Source organism: Salvia hispanica, chromosome 4 (assembly GCF_023119035.1).
Source record: "Salvia hispanica cultivar TCC Black 2014 chromosome 4, UniMelb_Shisp_WGS_1.0, whole genome shotgun sequence".
Lineage (NCBI taxonomy): Eukaryota > Viridiplantae > Streptophyta > Magnoliopsida > Lamiales > Lamiaceae > Salvia > Salvia hispanica.
The window spans coordinates 9159295-9183152 of NC_062968.1; the positions used below are offsets into that span (position 1 = coordinate 9159295).

The 23858-nt window shown below is 38.7% G+C and overlaps 2 protein-coding genes across 3 annotated transcripts; one reads left to right on the forward strand and one right to left on the reverse strand.

Annotated features, from left to right (window-relative positions):
* The first annotated feature begins 469 nt into the window (after positions 1-469).
* LOC125222107 (protein PHOX1-like) lies at positions 470-8632 on the forward strand. The gene is made up of 4 exons (XM_048124553.1): positions 470-534; positions 5736-7666; positions 7761-7982; positions 8221-8632. The coding sequence occupies exons 2-3, from the start codon at positions 5764-5766 to the stop codon at positions 7904-7906; spliced, it is 2049 nt and encodes a 682-aa protein (XP_047980510.1). The 5' UTR covers positions 470-534; positions 5736-5763; the 3' UTR covers positions 7907-7982; positions 8221-8632.
* Positions 8633-13238: 4606 nt separating this feature from the next.
* Positions 13239-15714, reverse strand: LOC125218574 (uncharacterized transporter C405.03c-like). 2 transcript variants are annotated; one of them, XM_048120262.1, is made up of 8 exons: positions 15231-15714; positions 14634-14993; positions 14346-14563; positions 14157-14224; positions 13980-14081; positions 13793-13910; positions 13580-13715; positions 13239-13491 (listed from the first exon to the last, which is right to left on the reverse strand). In XM_048120262.1, exons 1-8 carry the CDS (start codon positions 15309-15311, stop codon positions 13429-13431), a joined length of 1146 nt encoding a protein of 381 aa, XP_047976219.1. In that variant the 5' UTR covers positions 15312-15714; the 3' UTR covers positions 13239-13428. The 2 variants fall into 2 exon arrangements, with proteins under 2 accessions (XP_047976219.1, XP_047976218.1); XM_048120261.1 differs by having other exon boundaries at positions 14157-14227; positions 15231-15710.
* Between the last annotated feature and the right edge of the window lie 8144 nt (positions 15715-23858).

Genomic DNA, 23858 nt, shown 5'->3' on the forward strand with positions numbered 1-23858 from the left:
TAAAAGACGGACAAAAGATAAGGATGCGGATGGCCTTAGGATTGTATCGTATTAATTTTGATCACTCCTTTTCTATAATCATAATTCCTTAAACTATTTTTGTTCCTCTGATGTTTTGCTAAAATACGATAATCAATTTAATTATAATCTTTTAACAGAAAATAAACGAAAATATGAGCACTCTATCTATTTGGAATATGCCACCTATGCAAAAATGTGGGTCCCATAAATGATTTGTAACATTTCATTCTCCGCCTAAATAGGAAATTCTACGACATTGGATCTATTGCATGATCACACCACATTCCTCTACAATCTTTATTGAATAATGTAGTTGGCTTGGAAAGACTGGAAATTTGAAACCCTAGGGAAACAAGGTGGAAATTCGAAATTTAGAGACAAACATCATTTCTTTTGCCTTTCTCAGATATTCCTTGTTTTGTTTTCATGCATAAAATTTGGCACATCCCTTTATCTCAATTTTCAACATTTTCAATCGATAAACTCTTGATTTTGGAAGCTCCTTTATCCCAGGTATACGCTTGATACATTCCATTTTTTGGATTTTGTTTCGCGCGCTTCTATTTCAATTAATCTGCAATTTCTCTGCAACCTTTTCATATTTGGAGATTGGTTTTTTCTATTTATGGTAATCGAGAGAGGTAGAGAAGGATTGATAAGGCATAGTTGATGTAGAGAGTAGAGATAAATATGATTGAATTTTCTTGAATGATTTGAGATGTCTCATTCCCCTTGAATTTATAGGGAAATAAGAGATTCTCCAACTACATCAATGAATACACTTTGGAACTAGACAATACTAGGGACTCTATCAAAATAAATAAGTTCTAGGAACTCCAATACAAATATGGACGGCCATTTATGACTTATTTTTCCAACACTCCCCCTCAAGTTGAGCAACGGTATCTCCGATGCTTAACTTGCCAAGAAATTCTTTGAAGACTTTAGGACTCAGCGCCTTGGTCAATATGTCTGCAAGTTGTTCCTCAGATCGAACGAATGGGAATTCGACAATGCCACTCTCAAGTTTCTCTTTTATGAAGTGACGATCGACTTCAATATGTTTAGTTCTGTCATGCTGAACCGGGTTTTCTGAAATGCTAATAGCCGCTTTATTGTCACAACAAAGTTGACTTTTCCGTGTAGGTGGAAAGCCAATTTCTGTTAACAATCTCCTAAGCCAAAGTATCTCCATCAAGCCACTTTTGATCCCTCGAAATTCGGCTTCAGCACTTGATAAGGCAACAACTTTCTGCTTCTTACTTCTCCAAGTGACTAAATTACCCCCAACGAAGGTAAAATATCCTCCAGTGGATCTTCTATCGACGGGATTGCTTGCCCAATCGGCATCAGTGTATCCATCAATTTCTAAATCTTCACTCTTTTCCAAGAATACCCCATAACTGGCTGTTCCCTTTAAGTATCTCACAATTCTCATGACAGCATCCATATGCTCTTCCTGAGGTTGATGCATGAATTGACTGACAACTCCAACTGCATATGTGATGTCGGGCCTTGTATGAGAAAGATAGATAAGTTTACCTACTAACCGTTGGTATCTTTCACGATCTGTAGGCTTAGCTCCATCTACAATCTTCAATCCATGGTTGGGTACCATGGGAGTTTCAGCAGGCTTGCAGTCCAGTAGTCCCGTTTCTGCTAGCATATCAAGTACATACTTCTTCTGCCTTAGGAATATTCCGTGCTTGGATCTCAACACTTCTATTCCTAGGAAGTACTTCAAAGCTCCCAAGTCCTTCATTTCAAACTCCTTGAAAAGGTTCTCCTTTAGATTTTGGATCTCTTCGGCATCATCTCCTGTTATGATCATGTCATCAACATAGATGATTAGACATGTCATTTTCCCATTTCTCGTCTTCAGGAATAGTGTGTGATCTGAATGGCTCTGTTTGAAGCCATGTTTGAACATTGCCTGACAAAATCTTCCAAACCACACTCTGGGGGATTGTTTTAACCCATAAAGGGTCTTTCTTAGTCTGCACACCTGTCCTTTCCCAAATTCTTCAGAAAACCCTGGGGGAACCTCCATGTAGACTTCCTTGTTTTTCTCAAGTTCTCCATGAAGAAAGGCATTTGTAACATCAAATTGGAATAACGGCCATTCCTTACATGCAGCTACAGAAAGAAGAGCTCTTACTGTATTCAATTTGGCCACAGGGGAGAAAGTCTCCTCGTAGTCTACTCCATACACCTGAGTATATCCCTTAGCAACCAATCTTGCCTTGTATCTCTCGATTGAACCATCTGCACGTCTTTTTATGGTGAAGATCCAACGACATCCTACTGGTTTCTTTCCCGGAGGTAGAGTACACTTCTCCCATGTCTCATTTTTGATCAAGGCATCGATCTCCTTCTTCATGGCTTCCCTCCAGTGCTTGTGTTTCATTGCCTCCTCGAAAGACTGTGGAATCTCTTCTTCTTCATAAAGTGCAGCTTCAAATGCCCTAGCCATTTCGGTAAGGTGTCCCTGGGTAAGATTGGCAACAGAGTATCTAGTCTTCCTTCCTTTCCAGTCTGGTGAATATCTTCGAGGAGGAATTCCCCTTGTACTTCTATGGGGCAATCCGTTGTGCCTTGTATCTTGTTCCGTAACTGGTTCCTCGGTATTGCTCCTGTCATTGTTAGTGGTTCCAAGTGAGGTATCAATATCCGGATTAGAAGTTTTTACCTCAGGATTTAAAGACTGGTCGGATAGCTCAGCAATGTTCTGTGGCGGCATATTCTGTTCTTGAGGATTTGACTGCCCGGTGGTACTGCTAACTTCCTCTGTTGGACCAACTTCTGTGACAGGGTTTTGGTCTGGCTGATTGGTTTGGTTATTCTCTCCCTCCCCCTGAACGGTTTCTCCCCAAAGAGGTAGCCAATTTAGTGCGTCACTACTCGAGTTTTCTGACTCACTCTCCCCCTGACCACTAGATTGGCTATAGAAGTACTCGCTTTCAACAAAGTCGCAGTTCATAGTTGTGTACATACGATCTGTCGAAGGATCATAGCACCGATAACCTTTTTGATTTTTTCCATAACCCAAGAAGACACATTTGACTGCACAAGGTGAGAATTTGTTACGGTCATGTTTGGGGATATGGACAAACACGGTACAACCAAAAATTTTGGTGTCGAGATGGAGGGATGATGGTACCGAGTTTTGGGAAGAGAAGACCTCTAGAGGAGTTTTGAAGTTAAGGATCCCTGTGGGAAGACGATTTAGGAGATAGACAGCAGTTGCGATGGCTTCTGGCCAGAAGGATTTTGGGATGTTTGATTCAATGAGAAGGGCACGGGTGATTTCTAGGATATATCGATTTTTCCGCTCGGCTACCCCATTTTGTTCTGGTGTATAGGCACATGAAGTTTGGTGGACAAGGCCTTTTTCAGTGAAGAAAGATGTCATCCTAGAGTTCACGTATTCCCTCCCATTATCAGATCTAAGGATTTGTATACTGGAGTTATATTGGGTTTGGACAAGACGATAGAACTCAGTAAATTTTTCAAAAACTTCTGCTTTTGTTTTCAAAAAATAAATCCAAGTCATACGTGAAAAATCATCAATAAACAACAAAAAATATCGAAAACCTTGTCCTCCAGTAACTGGGGCAGGGCCCCACACATCAGAGTGAACCAAAGCAAAAGGTGATTTTTCTCTAGTGTTGTTTAATTTGAAGGAATGTCTGTGACTTTTCGCCAAAACACAAGTTTCACACTTCAAAACATGCGTAGAAGATACTAACTCAGGAAAGAGCAGACGGAGATATTTTATGGATGGGTGACCTAACCGACGATGCAAGAGCCAAATCTGTCTGTCAGTTAGTCCGTGAGTTAGCATCGCAGTACTCTGTTGGGCTATCTCATCCACGTAGTACAGTCCATGTCGCTCAGTGCCACGCCCAACTATCTTTCCAGTCTTGATATCCTGTAACATACAAAAATGAGGCTGCATTAGCAATTTGCAGTTGAGATCTTTTGTTACATGACTGACAGACAAAAGTTTGTGGGATAATGAAGGAACATAAAGACAGTTTGAGAGGCGAAGGGTTGGTGAGATGGTGACAGTGCCCGCCCCCTCTACTTGTGCTAACTCCCCACTGGCTGTTTGGACAAAACTTTTTGTGGATTGGGATATGTCGAGGAAGTCCGATGCATCAAAGGACATGGTATCGGTTGCCCCACAGTCAAAAATCCAATGATGGTCTTTAGGTCCAATGTTTGAAGAAGATGAGTATGCTAAAGCTTGGAATGTGTTTGTACAGGTAATTGAAGGCTGAAATTCAAAATGTCGGGGCGTATTTTCAGATTTTTCTAAAGTTCGGGGTGTATTCTCAGAAATTCGGACAAAAGGGGGTTTTTTGTGCAATTTTTGGGTCAACTGGGATGGGTTTGGTAATATTGGAATTGACTGGGGGCGAATTTGGGAGGAAGTATTGGGGTGGGGTTTATTTTGTGATATTTCCAAACTTTGGGGACTAGTCTGCAAAATGAATAGGGAGGTTTTAGAAAACCCCCAATTTGGCCACATCTCGATCACAGCCGCCTCTCCCTTTTCAATTTCAGCCATCTCTTCGATTTTGTGATTGCCGGAAGAAGGTGGCGGCGGCGGATCTGCGTTTTTTGTCGGCGGGCTGGCACTGGTGCCGGCGGTGGCTGAGATTTTGCGGAAATGGACCTGTCCGTCGGAGATTTTGTGGGCCGAGAGCGGCCGGAAGTTCGGTTTCTGCGCGAATAGGACGGTCGGCTTCTTGGAGGAAGCGGCGTCTGTGGCTTCGACATCCATGGTGATGGGAGTGGAGGCGGCTGCGCCGATTTCGGCCGACGAATTTTGCGTCGTGGCTGTTTCCCAAATCCCGCGCCTCCTCCGTTTATTCATTCTTCCGCACCGCCCTGCCTTCGCTGTCGATGCTGCCTCAGCCTGTGGCGGGTACTGCTGCCAACTGGTACTGCTGCTTCCGCCGCCGACGCTACTTCCGACCGGTGCTGCCGCAGACGGTTGCTGCTGACTGCTACCGACGATGCCCTCTGTTACAGGATTTCTCTCCTTTTTCTCCGGCAGCGGTGCGTTGCTATTCTCTGTCAAAATCATTTCGATTTTTGTCCTTCGGCTGTTCGCCGGTGTTGTTGATGCATCGGCTGCCTTACAGACGACGTATTTGTATTCAGAGAGGCATGATTCTTCTTGTTGGTTTCGGGGAGAAATGAAATCTCTAGGGATATATTTGGAGTTTGTGTTGGTTTTGTACAAATCAATTAGATTTGAGATTGTCTCGATCAATAGTTCGAGTGTGTGTATTTGGCTGACCTCCATTGGAGGTTTTTTGTTGGTTTCCTGCTCTGATACCATCTTAAAGATGGTAATCGAGAGAGGTAGAGAAGGATTGATAAGGCATAGTTGATGTAGAGAGTAGAGATAAATATGATTGAATTTTCTTGAATGATTTGAGATGTCTCATTCCCCTTGAATTTATAGGGAAATAAGAGATTCTCCAACTACATCAATGAATACACTTTGGAACTAGACAATACTAGGGACTCTATCAAAATAAATAAGTTCTAGGAACTCCAATACAAATATGGACGGCCATTTATGACTTATTTTTCCAACAGTTTTTTCTATTTATTGAACGAGAGATTGGTTTTGGAAGCATTCCCTCATTTGTTGATGCGTTTAATTAATGCAATTGATTTGTTGTGTTTTAAGGTAGGTTTGATTAATTTTGGGGATTGAGAGATATGGGAAAGCCCACCACCGCTAGGAGGAGATACCAAATAGGGTCTAAATCCGACGCAAAGGCCGGCAAACGCGATGAAGACACCGCCATTTTCATCTACATGTCTAAGGAATTGAAGCAAGAAGGGAAGAGGTTGTACCAGAAACATGACCACGAGGGCGCCATGTCCAAGTATGAGAAGGCTCTCAAATTGCTGCCGCCCAATCATATCGATGTTGCATCGCTCAGGACTAACATGGCAGCTTGTTACATGCAAATGGGGATCGGTGAGCTCCCGAGAGCTGTGAACGAATGCAATTTGGCGCTTCAAGTAGCTCCCAAGTATAGCAAGGCTCTGCTTAAGCGGGCGAGGTGCTATGAGGCTTTGAATAGGCTTGACTTGGCTCTAACAGATGTGAGTATTGTGTTGAGCATGGAGCCTAATAACGCCACTGCTTTGGAGATCGCGGAGAATGTGAGAAAGGGGATTGAGAAAGGCGGCCTTCAGACTGGAGATAAGGAGGTGGTTTTGCCCCATGAGACTGTTCATCCGCCTGTTCCCCCGCCCCCGCCTGTGCCTGGGAAGATTGGCAAAGAGAAAGGGAAAAGGAAGAAAAATACCAAGTTGAAGACTGTGAATGAAGTTGTGGAAAAGAAGACAGAGCATAAGGTGGTTGTAGAGGAGAAAGTGCTTATGAAGTCGGTGAAATTGGTTCATGGTGAGGATATACGAGGAGCGCAGTTGCCTGTGAATTGCGCGGCTCGTCTGTTGAGGGATATAGTTGTTGACAGGTTCCCAAGTTTGATGGGTGTACTGATCAAGTATAAGGATCAAGAAGGGGACTTGGTTACCATCACTACCACGGATGAGCTGAGGGTAGCTGAAGGACTGGTTCATCGTCATGGATTTTTGAGGCTGTACATTGCTGAAGTTAGTCCTGACAAAGAACCTATTTATGAAGGAACGGGCATTGAAGAAGCGTTAAGCAAAGGCCCTCAGAAACCATTGGTGGTGACAAAGAACATTCATGCAGATGACAAAGGGTCAACTTGTATTGAGGATTGGATCGTCCAGTTTGCAAGTCTGTTCAAGAGTCACGTCGGGTTTGACTGTGATTCATACATGGATATTCATCAAATGGGAATGAAATTATATTCAGAAGCACTGGAAGATACTGTTACAAGTAAAGAAGCTCAAGAGTTATTTGACATAGCTGCAGCCAAGTTCCGGGAGTTAACTGCTTTAGCCTTGTTTAACTGGGGAAACGTTCACTTGTCTAAGGCAAGGAAAAGGATGGCTTCTGATGCAGGTAGTTTATCTGAAGCCACTGGATCATCGGTGGTGCAGGTTAAAGATGCTTATGATTGGGCACAAAAACAATACACAAAGGCGGGCATGAAGTACGAGGAAGCTCTTAAAGTCAAGCCAGACTTTTATGAAGGGTATCTTGCTCTTGGCTTGCAGCAATTTGAACAAGTGAAGCTTTCCTGGTATTATGTACTTGGGAGCAAGTCTGACTTGGACATAGGCTCATGTTCAGAGATATTGGAACTATATAACAAGGCTGAAGATAGCATGGAGAAAGGGATGCAAATCTGGGAAGAGATTGAAGAACAACGCCTTAATGGAATCTCCAAATATGAAACAGATAAAGCTTTGTTTCAAAAATTTGGTTTGGGTGGTTTATTTAAAGATATCTCAGCTGATGAAGCTTCTGAGCAAGCTAAAAATATGAGGTCCCAGATCAATCTCTTATGGGGTACAATGTTGTATGAGCGTTCCGTTGTGGAATATAAGTTGAGTCTCCAAACTTGGGAAGAATGCCTTGAGGTTGCAGTCGAAAAGTTCGAACTTGCTGGAGCATCAGAAACAGATATTACTGTACTAATAAAAAATCATTGCTCGAATGACACTGCTTTAGAAGGTACAATATGGTTTATTATTTGCTTGTTTCATGTTTCTCATAAATGGTTCCTTCACTTGCTCATCCTTCCCATCATCTAATGTGTCTAATGTAGGATTCAAGGTCGATGAGCTAGTACAGGCATGGAATGAGATTAATGATTCTGATAGGTGGCGATCTAATGTGACATCTTCCCACATGGAACCACTTTTCAGAAGACGCTCTTCCGACCTTCATTCAGCTATGGAGAATTTTGAGTGACTTTTGTTGATGATTCAATAGAAGGCCATAACATTAAAGTTATTTCTAAGTGCTTGTTTACCCCTGGATTCTTTAGGTATGCTGCATATTTATTTCTTTTACACCTTAAATGGATGTGGCAAGATATTTTAATGCTGAATTACTTAAATTTTAAAATTTCCAATTTGATTCAACATAAAGAGGACTTGAGTCGTTCCTTAAATTTCCAGATGGAAACTTGTTTAATAAATGCATACAAAATTCTGTCAACAATTCTCTGTAGTTGAGGAAAAGTTACTTCCCTAACTGATGGAAATTTCCACTTCATTTTGCAGGTCAAATATAGTTGTTGTGGATCTTTTTCTGTTTGGTTGAAGTGAAGAAAAATGCACTTCAAACTTCAAAGTCTCAATTACCTGTTGATTCGTTGGTGTCACATTTCTCTTTTTTTGTTGGTTTAGTTGCAAAGTTGTTTGATTTGTTATTGGGCTCTTTGGATGATTAGGGTTGGATTGGTCTGTCTAAAGGGTCTGGCCCAGTCTCAGTGTTTTTTATTGGGAGAGAGATAGAGAGGGCATACATACAGAGTTAGTATTGAATCGTATAGTATTTTTGTTGATGGGTGTGGGTAAATATATGATTCAATATTAACGAGGGCAATGATTTTTTGACATTATGGCACTGTCATAATAGGATTTAAGTAGTAATTGTGTATTATATTTTATTTTTAGTTATATTTATATTTTATATATGTAATTTTTGGCCCCTGCATTATTAGTTGCACATATTAAGGACGTGCTTTATAAATATGCATGTATAGGAGGAGTGAGTCCTCTTCTAAGGCTTATAATACCATAATCCAAAACTAAGACTAAATCTGATTTTGAAATGAGTGGATGAGATTAAAGCTCACAAATTTCAATAAATAGTAAACAAAATATCAACAAAAGAATAATATCGTCATTATGTTATGATATGATAATTTTCGTGGGTATTTTTTTATATCAACCTAGTGTATTACAAATATCAACAATATGACATGAGAATATAACAAAAGGACAAGAAAATATCAACACATTTATATTGATATTTAACCTACACTATATTGAGATTTTTTTGCATTTATTGATAAAATCTAATAATCAACATGTACGAAAATTAAAATATAATTTATCAAATTTCATCACCCGAACATCGTCGGAACATATGCAATTGAGATCTCGTTGGAATCCTTATAAAATTATCTTTAATTTGATATATTTTTGCGGAAAAATAATTTAAATCGAGAGAGTTACGTTAATTTAAAGTTTTGAGATGATTTTGATGGGAAAGAATTGACATTAATACCCTTTAAGTTTATTTAATAATTTTTTAAATTTAAAATATAATCTATGTGATATTATTTTAACCACTAGATCTCATAATCTAATGGCTAAAATTTGGTCTTAATTTGTGATTGCTAATTACTCCCTGGAGGAGTAGTAAGTAATTGATCACTTCCTTGGAGGAGTACCTTATTTGGCAATATGGAACTCACATGTTTATGATGGACAATTTATTTTATTTCTTTCCCCCTTTAGTGTAGTATATGTATATATCTGTTTCAATATTGATGAAGTTATTTTTTTTCACTTTTTATTACATGATTCTTTATAAAATTATTAGATTTCTTAGCTCAATTCACTGGAAGATGCAATAAATTAAAATTTGATATGTCATATAATAATACTAATTGAATTTACAGTTTTGATTTCAATTCTTTACAATCCAAAACTTTAATTTCTTTGAATTCTTAATTCTTGGAACGTTAAACTCGAAGCTCAATCAAAAAATTAATCATATGTTCTTAACTTAAATATATACTAATATTTTAAAGAGATGTGGTTAATATTTTTTTTTCCTTTTATTTATAAAATACTAGCTTAACTCCCTATAACATGCAACAAATTCAAATTTGATACATGATGCATTAATACTAATTGAGTGGATTTAACTATTTCGTAATTTTGAATTTAATTCAATACATTTAACATATTTAATATCTTTAAATTCGCAATTTCTCAACTCATCTATTTAATTATATTTTAAAGATATATATTTAAAGGTATATATTTAATATTTTATTTGTATCTTTATGAAATACTATTATTGCTCTTAGCTTAAAACTCACAATTACACGCAACTAATTAAAATTTGAAAGCTTAAGATTCACAATTACACGCAACTAATTAAAATTAGCAAGTATTCAAAAATATCAACATTTGTATTATAAATACCACCACGGTGACACGTAAAGTTCAACACAAGTACTAGAAAATATAAAAAGTTTTATTGATAATATTAATATATTTTTATGCATGTGTTGATATAAAATCAGTTTGTCAACATATAGGAAAATTGAAATAAAATTTATAAAATTCCATCATTCGATCATCGTTGGAAAATATGCAATTGGATCTCGTTAGAATCTTTATGAAATTACCTTTAATTTAATATTTTACGAAAAAAATAGTTTAAATCGGTAGAGTTACGTTAATTTTAAGTTTTAAAATGATTTTGAGCAGAAAGAAAATGGTTAGTTTAACTTCCGTATATTAGAACTGACATTAATACCCTTTAAGTTTATTTAATACTCTCTCTGTCCCCAAATAATATGCATTTTGGGTTCGGCACGAGTTTTAATGCAAAATTGATAAAGTAAGAGAAAGGTAGAGAATAAAAGTAAATAAAGTAATGTTAGTGAATAATGGGTCCCACCTCATTAGGGAGAAAAAAGTTTCAAAATTAGAAAGTGCATATTCTTGTGAGACGGACTAAAAGAAAATGGTGCATATTCTTGTGGGACAAAGGAAGTACTAATTTTTAAAATTTAAAATATAATTCACGTGTTATTATTTCAACCACCAGATCTACTATTCTAATGGCTAAAATTTAGTTTTAATTTGAAATTTCCAATTAGTTAGCAATCGATCACAATTCTAATATACTAACACTAATTAATTTATATTTTATTTTAATAATTTCATGATTTTAATTTTGATTCTTTATACTACATATTAATTTTTATAACGTTACATCGAACCTTATTAAAAAAACAATCATATGTTTTTTACTAATCTATTTAATACTATTGTAAAGCTATATAGTTAATATTTTTCTCGCTTTTTTAAAATAGAGTTATTATAAGCTCAATTCACTATTACATATAACAATATAAAATTTGATATGTGAATATGTTAATACTAATTGAGTTTACTATTTCAAATTTAAGAAATTCATAATTTTTTATTTTAGTTCTTTACTTTCTAAACTAACAATCTCTTTAAATTTTTAATTTTAAAACGTTAATACAGTGTAAATTAGTATATTTTAAGAGAAAATTGTAAAACAAACTCCACTTTTAAAATTAAAATTAGTTGATATTTGTTTATTAAAAATAAATATATAAATTTGGTACTTATTGAATCAAAATTTGAAATTAATATTATAATTTTTGAAACAACACTAATTGAGACATTTTGCTTTAAAAATGATATTCAGTATCATTTTTCAAAAAATAAGTTAACAACAACTCGTCCCTTTCGAAATGATTTTTTATAATATAATAATAGTATTATATTATTTTGTAATATTCAAATCTTAATTGAATTTTTTTAATTAGCCAATTAAATTGATAAATATGCTAAATTTGGTAAATATTTAAAGAAGTATATAAAAATGTACCAAGATTTGATTATTATGTGAAATGATTATAAACCTAAGACATAAACTTACTTAAAATAACTATGAGGATATTTTAGTCAACATATAATAATAGTTATGGGTGATAATTTAACCCAAGATAATTTTATCAAACTATGTATTACTCCCTCTATTTTAATGAAGATGGCCTTTTCTTGGGCGTTATAAATTTTATTCAATTTAATTTTATGTGTTGAATGAAGAGAATAAATAAGAAAGTTATATGATCATAACTCAACCCCGAAACTACACAAAAAAAAGAGAAAGGCCAAGAGGAATTATAGCTTGGCCCCACAAGAAAGAGAGGCCAAGAGACATTGTTTGATAAATTGAGATTTTTTTTATTATAAATGAACTAGTTAGGAATCGGCTAAGTATAGCTTAGGAATTTCATTTAAGAGCTGTTAGGATTTAGTTAAATTTAAGATTATCATTTAAATTATATTTGAATTAGGATTAAGATTCTGTTATATACTAGTTTTTTTATTTAATTATCAGTAGTAGTTATCCCATTAGGAGATTTGGTAGATTTTATTCAATATTTTTGCCTATAAAGAGGCGGACGACTGAGTTTTTATTAATAAAAAAATTGTGTTTTTTTTTTTTTTTTTGGTTTAACCATAGGTGTACCGAACTCGCCTTTTGGCGGAATCCGACTTGAGTTTTTCAATGTGTCTTTACTCTTTATTTTCTTATTCCATTCCTTATAGCAAAGTGTTCGTTTTTTAATAGTTTATCAACTTATTAATCGAACGTCCATATTTGATTGTGGCGTCATTCAATCCCATTATCCATCTCATGTCCATGGACGAAATCATTCAACTTTCATACGTATTTTGAAACATGTTCGTGTTATATATGCTACAAGTCGCAGGATGCAGTCCGAGGATCCTGAGAATCAACAAGCCAGTGAAGATGAAGATGAAGATGGGGATGATGATGAAGATGAGGATGAAGAAGCAGATGAGGATGACGATGAAGATGAGGATGAAGAAGCCGGAGGGGAAGAGGAAGGGGAGGACCAAGGAGATGACGGGGAGGATCCTGAGGACATTCCCAAGGCTAATGGTGGTGGTGCTGGAAGCGGGGATGAGGATGAAGAAGATGAGGAAGTGGAAGACGACGAAGAGGAGGAGCTGACTGCATAACCACCAGCTAAGAGGAAATGAATCTCCTTATCCATTTTGTTACGTTTTGAATTTTGTATGACAAGAAGATCTAATTTTGATGGATGCAAATAGGATGTGGAGTTGGTCAGTTTTGACAGATAATCGGAGTGGATCTCCTACTACACATTCTCTACTCCATCCCTAATACACACTCACAACTTAATAAAATAATACTACCCACCACTTGACCATCACTTATATATTATAACATTATTTTATTAAGTTGTGAGAGTGTGTATTAGGGATAGGAAATCCGCACCGACGTATAACTAGACAAGACAACTCTAGTTCTTTTATAGTTTATGTAGTAGAAGATGTATCACCAAATATATTGGGTGATCTTTTCCGAAGATTAGTGGCGCGTTTCTTAATTCGTTTATTTTCTTTGACATCACCAAAAAACGAAAATTTTGCATGAAAATTGTACGCTTTAAGAGGAGCTATTCAAATCACAATAAAAACAATGGCTACATATAAATGAGTTGTACGTGTACACAAAATTCTCCAAATCAATGGCAAATAAATCAAGAGATGAAGTTAAAAAAGTTTGTTACATTTCATGAATCATGATCGACCAGATATTGCTGTGACAAATATACAAACTATATTGGTGCGATTTGATGCGTGCAAACACTACAAACCCAATAGCTTTGAGAGTCTATCAGAAAGGTTGGCTATCACGAATCCTGCAAACACCTGCAACGCAAAGATGTTCCGAACAGAGGTCATGCAACGGATCTTGACCTATCACCTATCAGAAAGTCTGATACAAGTTTTTGTATACCTGGATTGAGCCAAGAATGTAGATGGCCGAATAAGATCGCCCGTGAATCATCATGTCCGCCACCATGGCCAGTGGAATGGTGAGAGACATGCCCAGGGTGGCCACTAGTGGCGTTGTCCAGACAACACACAATGCCCTAAACATGACCAGAGCAAAATCATGAGACTGTACGAGGTCTGTGTGGAGAAAAAAAAAAGCAGTAGTTTATCGTACCAAAAATAGTCTGAAAGAACGCTCCCAACAAGCCCGTTAGCAATCACAATTTCATCCATCTTAGCTGAATGGGGGATGGTGAATTTGGGTTCTATGCCTAAAGCTGTTAACGGCCATACTGCAACGAACACGGATTTAGAGTCGATTACAAAACGAGAAATACATAGAGCACGCTCTAATGACTTACCAAGCCACCAAAGAGCCACAAGTGTAAATAGGCCAATATAGCCGAACAGCTTTTGCACGTCAACCCTCTCTCCTTCCTCGCCAGAAAACTTCTTGAGCAGCACTGCAGCACAATATTAAGTATCAGGGATAACGCAGCCTTATGTTGTACCATCATCGAGTGAGAAAAGCATGTTACCAGTGAATAAACCGTAAGTCATAGCTGATAGAAGCCCAAATACATCCCCGGAAAGAGAGCGCTTGCTACTTCTTTAACAGAAACAAAAAGTTTGAACCATCAGTCCTGAAATATACATTACAATTGCACTGAGGAATAACATGAAACTGAAGACATTCAAGATTCAAGAAAACGGGTGGAGACACTCACGAAGACATATTTAGCTCCGACTCATCAGCAGCCCATGTTTTTCCTAGGGTTGTCATGACGACACCACCAATGCTAACAAAGACAGCAACTACCTTCGCAAAATTTAAGGTATCTTGGCCCAAGAACGCCCCAAAGAAGAGAGTAAACAGCCCTGAGGTGGAGGATAAAACGGTAGTACTTGCAACACTCGTCCGTGCAAGAGCAGCATTTGAGAAATACTGAAAAAGATGAGCGAATTTGACAATTTCCTCAAAACTAACTCGAGTAACGCACATTGAACTAAGGTACCTCAGTGATGAACCAAAGAGGGGCGAGGTAGAATCCATAAGTAGCAATTTCTTTAGCTGTGATTTCTTTCTCGGGTTTGATACTTTTAGAATCATCTACAGAAACCAAGGGCTTCCCCTCATCATGTTCAGAGAGGTCTACCTCACTGTCTTTCCTGTTGATGTGTCCTTGAATTTCGATTTCAAAGATTTTCTGTGCAGAGCCTAGACCGGGGAAAATGTCGTCACCCTTTCTGCTAGCACGTTTCTTGAGGATATTACATAACCAGTCTTTGAGGAATGCTATAGGTATATAAATCACCATTAAAGAAGCTCCAAGGTATGTCACAGCAAATGGCTGCTTATAGTCTGTGAAGATATCCTGTTTTAGAGAAGCACATTCAAGATTAAGGTGACATATTAGGCCTAAACTATCTAAATTGCAAGACTATAACAATCCTTTTTTTCAAATTAACACATTTCGTCCAAACATATCTCAAATCTGTTCCTAGACTGCAATATGAATATCCCAAATTGCTAAAACAGATTTGTATATATCCATGAAAAACAGCTAAATCTAAAAGGATAATTGAAAACTGGAGAGAGAGAGAATCAAGACCTGTGTAACCTCAGCAGAAGCAACCCAAATAATGACAACGGTAGCAATTAAAACCAGACCGCCTCTATATCTCCACCCCATCACAAATTCAAGCAAAACCCAGATTCCAAAATTTGATCTTGACCGAGACAAGCAATCAAGATCTGAACTTTCTCAACCCAAAAACTGCAGAATCTTGCAAGAATGCCACCGACCGACAAAAGGAACAACCAACTTCAAGCATAAAAACAATGTAAATAGAAACCTTAATCACTCAGTAACTTGTTAGTTAGGTTGGAACACATCAAAGCAACAGCAATAAGCTGTAGATTGATGAAGAAGGGCACAAACAAAATTCAGTGAAAGAAGTCCAAGAAAGCCGTTTGAGAATGGAGAAATAAGGGAAATTTTTTAGGTTATAAACAAAATCTGCAGTTAATTCTTTTAAAATTGCATTGACTGCGAAATTATTGGTTATACTAGAAAGGAAAGTTTATGCCTTCACGTGTTAATTACAGCTCGTCAAACCCTTAAACTTCACCCCACTTGCTTTCCACCCAATTCTCCCATCTCTCTCTCTCTCTCTCTCTCTCTGTGTGTACACATACACACCAAATTTTTATTCTACATAATTATAGCGTGCCTGTCATGTAGTGATCATTGCCAATTGGTATGTTAGTTAGAGAATTGCATTAATTAGTGTTAAAGAATATGTTAAATTCATCATTATTGGGTTTTAAATTGGAGCATAAAGTTTAATTTAGTGCTGAAATTTGTGAAAAAAGGTTACAAGTCAGCTGAGAAATTTTAATATTGTTGGTTAAGGAGGTTGTAAAGTAGCAATCATATCCAATAAATAATTGAATACAATTGAAAAGAACCAAAACTTTGCCTCTTCCTAGAATTTCTTCTCTGTCTCTCAAAACAAAAAATAAAAATCATTAAAACTGTTATGAGCTATGTTTACATTGAACACCATGGTTTGTTCTTGATCGATCGACGTCCGGTTTCATTCCTTGACGATAGAACGCGAGGTCTATTTGATATGCAGCTTGACCTTTCCTGATTCATTGCCATTACTAAATGAAAATCATCTGTCAATTCTCCATCCAATATAACCCTTGTGAGTGTCATTATGCATCTCCCCGTTTTATCCTAAAAATGTTCAGTTTTCATCAATAGAATCAAGAACATATTCATTTTGATCATTCCAATCACCTTCCCAAATGTGTAATGGTCATAAACATCGACCATCAGCAGCTATGCAATCCATCCTCAACTACAAAATCAAATGTTGACTCCAAACTGGATTCAATGTGTCATTAAGTACCTGCAAAGTATACAACATTACACCCACTTGATCAAGACAACATTTTTAGTACTAAAACCTCGTCAAGAAAATGGCACCCTTGTCTTGTTTTTGTGCTTGGCACCACAAAAGGGTCGAATCGTGACATCCTTTTCCTGTTTCTTGAACATGACTCCAGCCAGTGCCCCAAAGTATCGACAATCCCCCATGCTCGATTTGCATGGCACCCGGACGAAAAGCGTACCCGGGCGGGTGTGGGATGTGACCCTTTCCAACGTTGATATCTTCCCGTTGAGGGGTTCCCCCCCTTCACTATGCAACCCGTGGTTTGACCCTTGGAGTATCGGCGGTCTACCCCCAACATCGGTTTACGGTAAGTAAACGTCCCTTTGATTAAAAAAATTTCCCCTTGGGCCTTGTACTTCTTTTCCCAAAAATACTTGGTAGCCCAAGATCTTTCATTTAAAATTAAAAAATAAATTTCTCTTTATTCTCAATTTCCTCTTTCTTCGCCGTGGGGATCATGTCGTCTACATAGATGATTGTGTGATCTTTTCCCCCCTTTTCTTAAAAAACAAAGTATGTTTGGGAGTTACTTGTTTATCCCCATCCTTCTTTTCCCGGTGAACCCCCCAAAACCGGGCCAAGGTTGCTTCCCCCCATAAAGTCTTCTTAAGCTTACTCCTCCTCCTTAAAAATCTTGGAAAAACCGGGAACCCCTCCATTAGTTGGATTGGAAGTTCCCCATGCAAAATGCATTTGACGTAAAAAGGAAAAACGGCCATTCCTTATTTAACGGAAAATAAAACCCCCGATTGTGCTCATCTTGGCTTTTGGAGAGAAATTGGATAATACCCCTAAGTTTAGTGTACCCCTGGCTAAACCTTGCCTTGTATTCAATTGCCCCATCGGTCTTCTCTTGATGGAAAAGCCCACCCACCCCCTTGTTGTACACCCTCTGGTTTCAAGCACACTTCCCTTCTTGCTTTTCATTAGTGCCTTCATTTCCCCCGCATCCCCTTCCCCCAATGTCTTATTTAAAGCTTTTGGGGCGGGGAATCTCTTTTTCCTTAAAGAGTTGTGAATGCCTAGCCTTTTTTAAAAGGGTTGTCTTTGCAAGATTTTAGTATTCTTTTGGCCCCCATTCTCTGGGGACTATATCGCTTGGGTGGGACCCCCGATTGATTGTGAGGAAGGATATACCGACGGTGTCACCATAAAATTGGAAATTTCATCTACCGAAATGTGGAAAATTTTGACTCTCAAGATCGGGTCGGTTTACCTCGGATATCCTAGAAGAATTCGGGGCTGGTTGGTGGGGGGTTCTGGGTAGATTGACCCCGGCGGGGGTAGTTTGTTGGTTTGGCTCCACCTCGGGTTTTTGGGGTAGTCCACCCATTTTGGGGTCCCCCTATACTCACATCTCTCTACCTTCCCCGAAGTTGAGTATGATAAAATATTCACCTCGGAAATTCCGTTAATGGTAGTAATTTTTTTCCCAAAAGATGGATCATAACAGATATCCCTTCGATTAACCCCATCCCTAAGAAAAACACATTTAATGGCAACGAGAAAATTTTGTTCTCGTGTTTGGAATATGAAATAGGCGAAACCCCCAAAAAATCTTAAGGGGGGGGTAGGGGTTGGGGAAATTTTTTTGCCTTTTTTGAAAGTACTTGGATGGGTGTTTTCATTCAAGTATTTTTGGGGGAAGGCGGTTAACAAGATATCGGAAAAGCGGGGTTTGGGCAAAGGAATTTGGGGCGTTTTAGTCAAAAAAAAGGGGCCATTATCTCGAAAAAATCCCATTTTTCCCTTTCCCACCCTTTTTTCGGGTGTTACGGGCGTTGTTTGATGAACTAGCCCTTGTTTTTTAAAATTTTTCCATGCTCCATTGACAAATTCCCTAGTTATGTCTAAGGATAAGATAGTTTTGTGAAAACGTTCGAATCTTTTAAAAAAAAAATGACAAATTTTCAAAAATTTATTTTTCTCAAAAAATACACCAAGTCATTCTAGTCAAACATCCCAAATGGAAAAAATTTAAAACCCGATCACATGGCCGGGGGGCCCCCCCATCCCATGAAAAGTGAAAAATATCGTTAACCGCGTATCCTGGATTTAAAAAATTTCATGGTTTTGCAAAAAAAAGATTCCAAAAAATGTCTTTAAACGGAAAATTTTAAGCAATTTAAAAAACCCCAGAAGGATGTCCCCTCTTGGTACAACCAAAACTTCCCTTCGGCGGTCCGTAGCAAATCCGCGCCACCTTTGACTATCTTCCACGTAATAGGGCCGGCTCGTCCCCCATTCCCCCTCCACGATATTTAAAACCGAAATTTGGGTGCATCAATGGAACCCAAATTTTGCTCCTTGTCCCATGACAATGGACATTAATTTTGAATAATTTTGGCACATAAAGGGGATTGAGTTTCAAATTTGGAGAGATTTCAATAGTTCCCTCCCTTTACGAAAATTAATTCCTGGTGTATTTGGTTTTAGTTGATTACTAAAGGTAGAAAAATCATTCCCCATCAAAGTCATGGTTACCCCCAAAAAAAAAATCCCCAAATTTACCTTTTTTTGCATTGGGCCATCAAACAATATGAACATTTTCCAAGGGTGCAAAGTAATTATGGCTTAAAAAAGGGGGTTTTTGAAATCCCCGGGGGCCCCCTTTGAATTTTTCATATCCCGAGTTTTTATTGCACACTATTATTGCATGGGGTACATAATGCAAATTTAAATTTGAAAAGGGGATATATACAAATCTGGGTAAAATCAAAATATCATTTCGGGGACTTAATTAAACTTTGGAAATAGGATTAGGGTTAAGAAACCCCAATCCTTTACCTCCATAATTTTGCCGCCTCCTCTTGAAACTCGGCAAGCCTTTCCCCCCGGGCCCTTATCCCCTTCTCTCCTTGTCCGCGGCGTGGCGGCCTCTTGGTTTCCCCTCTCGACGATCCTCCTCCACCGTCATTTTCCCCGTTTTCCCAAACTTCCTTGGGTTTCTGATTTTCGTTTCCCATCCGAATCAAAACGAGCAAGCACGTTTCTTTGGTACGCTTTTGTTTTTCCCCAATGAGAGCACCCAGCCCCTTTTCTTGTTTGAGCGGGCGTGGGTTTGGCGGGGGTGGACCCCGGAGCGTTGGATGGGGCTCCCCGTTCTTTTTTTGGGGGGCAAAGAGCCCACCCCTTTAAAAGGCGGAATCATTGGGCACCGGTTGGATCTGTGTTTGTTGCCCGGGATAAGGCCCCGCGGCCCCCTTTTACCATACCGTATGTGACCTCCGCGAGGCCAAGAGTCTCCTTGAGAATGTCCCGTTTTTGAGTTATCGGGTGGAGGCCCGGGTTTGGAATTTGAACAAAGCCCGTTTTTTGCCCCGGGGGTCCCTTTGTCCGCAATCAATGGGCTGATGTTTCCTCATCCCCGTCGATCCATTCCGTGTAAGTGCCGAAAATGTTTTGGTCTGTTCTCCTTGTGTGATTTTCACCTTTCTCCTCGTCGTAAAACGGTCGGTCGGGGGGCTTTTAAAGTCACGGCCAACTTTCCCACAAAGCTTGGGCGGGTTTTGGGGATGGGCAAATCGTCAAATATCAGTTTGAATTGTCCCAAAATCCATGAGAAAAAGTTAAATTTGTCTCCTCCCCTCCGGGGTAATCGGCCGCCCACAGTGCGTGGTGGTGGTTCGGTGGTCTTGGCACCCTCCACTTGTCGAACTTTCATGGTCGGCCCACAAGGGTAGTTCATTCCGTTGAGCTTGACCGCAATAGTAACACTTTTGCTTACTCTTTTTGGGTCGTCGTTTTGGGGGTTTTAAAATCTGTTGCCTGGGTTTGGTTTGGTTTTGGTTTGCCTTAACGGGGTTTTGGGAAATTTAAATTTTTGGGGTATGATGATTTTTTTAGCCTTTCGTGCCCTTTGGAATATCTTTTTCGCATTTACCAATGTTTCCGCCCTTTTAAAAATCTTGGGATCATATTTAAGGTAAAAATTTTAATTTGATAGCCCAAAATTTTAGTAAAAGATATTGGAAACAAATTCCCCATCTCCTTGATTTACTCTTCCTTGACTTGATCTCCTTTGATTTCTTTCCAACAATATCCTTGTTTTGGGAAAAACTTCCTCTTTCAAAAGTTTGAGTGCCTTCCGAAAGTTGCTAAAAGGGGTCAATGGGTCCAAAAAAATTTTGTCTAAACGGTAAAAAATCCAAATGCCTTCAAATCCCAAATAAAATTGGTTGAAAGATCCCCAAAAATATGATCAAAATTTGATTGTTTGACCATGATTCTTTTTTTCTCTGGATGTCGGGTCCCCCCGACCCGCGTCCTTCCCTTCATGATCTTGATTGTCAAGTCTTTTATGGAAATGTCCCAACTTCAAACCTAAAACAAAATTTTTCACTTTTTCCCTTTCCCTTTTGGGTGAAAAACTTGAACAAAAAAAGAAAAATGGGCAAGGTCGTTGGTTTTGATATAGTTTTGGACTTAGCAAATGGATCGGGTTTGCCCATAGCATCGAATATTCCTAGGTTGAAGATAAATCAATTTGGTGTAAAAACGATTCCTCGGACTCAAAAAGGCATGTTTATTACCTTAAAGAAATCGGGTTGGGATTCACCTTCTCTCAAAACTAAAAGAAAAAAAGGGCCCCAAAAAAAAAAGGGAAATATCTTCCCGGGGTTTGAATATCGGCCCCAAACACCCGGGGGAGTCAAATGTTCAAATAGAGTTTAATTCAAAAAATTATTTTTTAAGCACATAGGCTTATACTATGGTGTGTGAGATAAATAGTTATTGGCGTGCCCCCTCCTTTTCCCCAAAAAGGCAACTCCCATTCCCCATCGAAGCATTCCGATCAAACAACATTAATGTTAAGTAAGTTTAGTTAAGATTACAACCTCTGTGAATTTTGGTGCTACCAATTCCAAGAGTCAATGTAGAAAAACCGAGACAAGCCAAAATTGTTGGCCTATATCACTTGTGACAATCTCATGACTTGAAAACGAGACAAACTCGAATATGACTAAACTCGGTCAACATATTTTTATCTAGGTGTTAATTAAGCCGTTTAGAGCATCCGCACGGTGTCCGTTCGTGTGCTAGCGTGAGGACACCCGCGTCGCCAATGCACACCGTCCATCCGTGAAGGTGACACTGGCGCAGCTCTTAAATAAGAGTACGTCCGTGCCTGAAGCACCCTTACGTGAGCTTTTGTATGCCTTGGCAATTGAATTTTCTTTTTTCTTTTTTTAAATGCTGAAATAAATTTAAAAAATGGTTTTAAATAAAAAAAAATTTTCCCACTTCCCAATAAATTATAACCTTTTTATACACATTTTTAATTTATTTTTCAAAAATTTTTTCACAAAATTCACATTTTCATCTATAAATACCCCCACTTCAATACAAAAAATTCCATAACACCACAATTTCATCTTCATCATCAAAATTCTCATCAATTCTCATCTATTCTCTCATTTTTTTTTCTCATATTCTCTCATCAAATTCTCACCACATTACAAATGTCCGGCCCGGGCGATACCCCCCCGGGGAGAACCCACAAATATTTGGGGGTCCGAGCCATTCTCTAGCCCGGGAAAGCACTTTTGGGCCCCCTCCTCAAACCCAAGGTTCTAAACCGGTGGCTACCACCTTACCGGGGGACACAAGATCCCCCCGCTGGGGGGGCACCCGAATCCGAGGGGGAGGAAACCCTCTCCGACTCCTACTTCATTCCTACACTCTCTCCTCTTTACCCGCCCCCCGACACTTCGATGAGATGATTGATAAGTCGTACAAACCCTTTTAATTCCAGTCGGTTTTACAACCCCAAAAAGTTGCGTAGGGATAAACCAAGCCGGGGAGACGGACGGACGACGCAGTGAAAAGAGCAAAAGGGGCACATCACCAGATGAGCAGAAAAGGCTCAGAGGGAAAAAAGGATAGCCGGGATGATATAAACAAGGGCAGAAAGTCAATTACGGGAAGTCTACCCTAAAAGAAGGGAAAGCCTCCCTATAAAAAACCCATGGAGAGAGAGGGGTTCCAGTTCAAAAGTCCAACCACCACACTTAGTTAGCTCTCAAGACGCCCTTCGTTTGTCCAAAACTTCTCGTTTCGCCACAACATGGTCATCCAATCCATCCATCGAGAGCATCACCCCACGTCACCTTGTCATGTAGTATACGCCACCCCCCGAGGGCCTAAAAAATCTTTAATCGCTTCCAGTTTAAAGTTTACTTTCTTTCGTTGATCCCAAAAAAATTTAATCTTGTGCTTTTAAGATTTGTTAAGATCCAATGTTCTAATTATGAAGTTTTTATTTCGATTTTCTTTGGTTTAATCGCTTATTTCGCTCTAGAAAAGTTAGATCTAGTTATCGCTTTTATTTTCTAAGGTTTACAGTTTTCGGAAGGGAAATGAGTTGTTGGTTAATTTTTAATTAGCGCTTTTAAAACCTGCATGAATTTCTTCTTTTATGTCATTACCACCTTTTATGTTAGCCAAAAGGGGACCCCTCATTAACCGTTAATCTTCAAGTTTAAGTTTTTTTTAAACAGGATCTTTGGTTTTAAAATTTTTTGATCCGAGTTCATCCATGGAGTTTGAGTTCAGAGTTTCAATATTTTAAGAAAACATCACAATCTATTTTTGCTTTTACCACTTTTTTTTTTTGCCTTTTTTTTTTTTACTTTTCAAATTCCTCCATGCTAGAAAAGCCCCCACCACCAAATATACCCCCTTTTTCGTTCCCCGCTAGTAAACCTCACTTTGCACATGCTCCGGATACCTTGCCCCTACTTTCACGAAAAAACCACATTCCCCCTTTCACCCCCTAGCGAGAGTACCATCTTTAATTTCCCAGGGAATTCAACCCAACGCGGGTAGTAACCAAAACCACCCGATCAACACCGCAATTATTAACGTGTCCATCTCTCTTGGGTTCGACCATTACCTCCACTATACACAAAAGGGGGTTTAGGAATTTGTTTGATATACCGGGGCGTCGCGTGCCACGACTCCTATTGGGGCCTTCATCCCCTAAGTGGACCATTTTTAAATTTTAAAACAACACGACCCGTAATCCCGGGAAAAAATCAAAAGGGGCCGTGTGGGGGGAGGCGTTCATATTTATTGTGGTGATATTTTGGTGTATATATTGTTCATAATTTTTTCTTTTGTTTTTATTTCAGTTTATGGAAACTGCCCCGGGGCCCAAGGGGCCAAGATACTTCCCAGGAAAGATCGAACCACTGCCCCCGGGGCGATTGTCCGACCCGGAACAGAGCACGAGGAGAAAGAAGACGGGGAATACCAAACCCGGAGCTTCCACC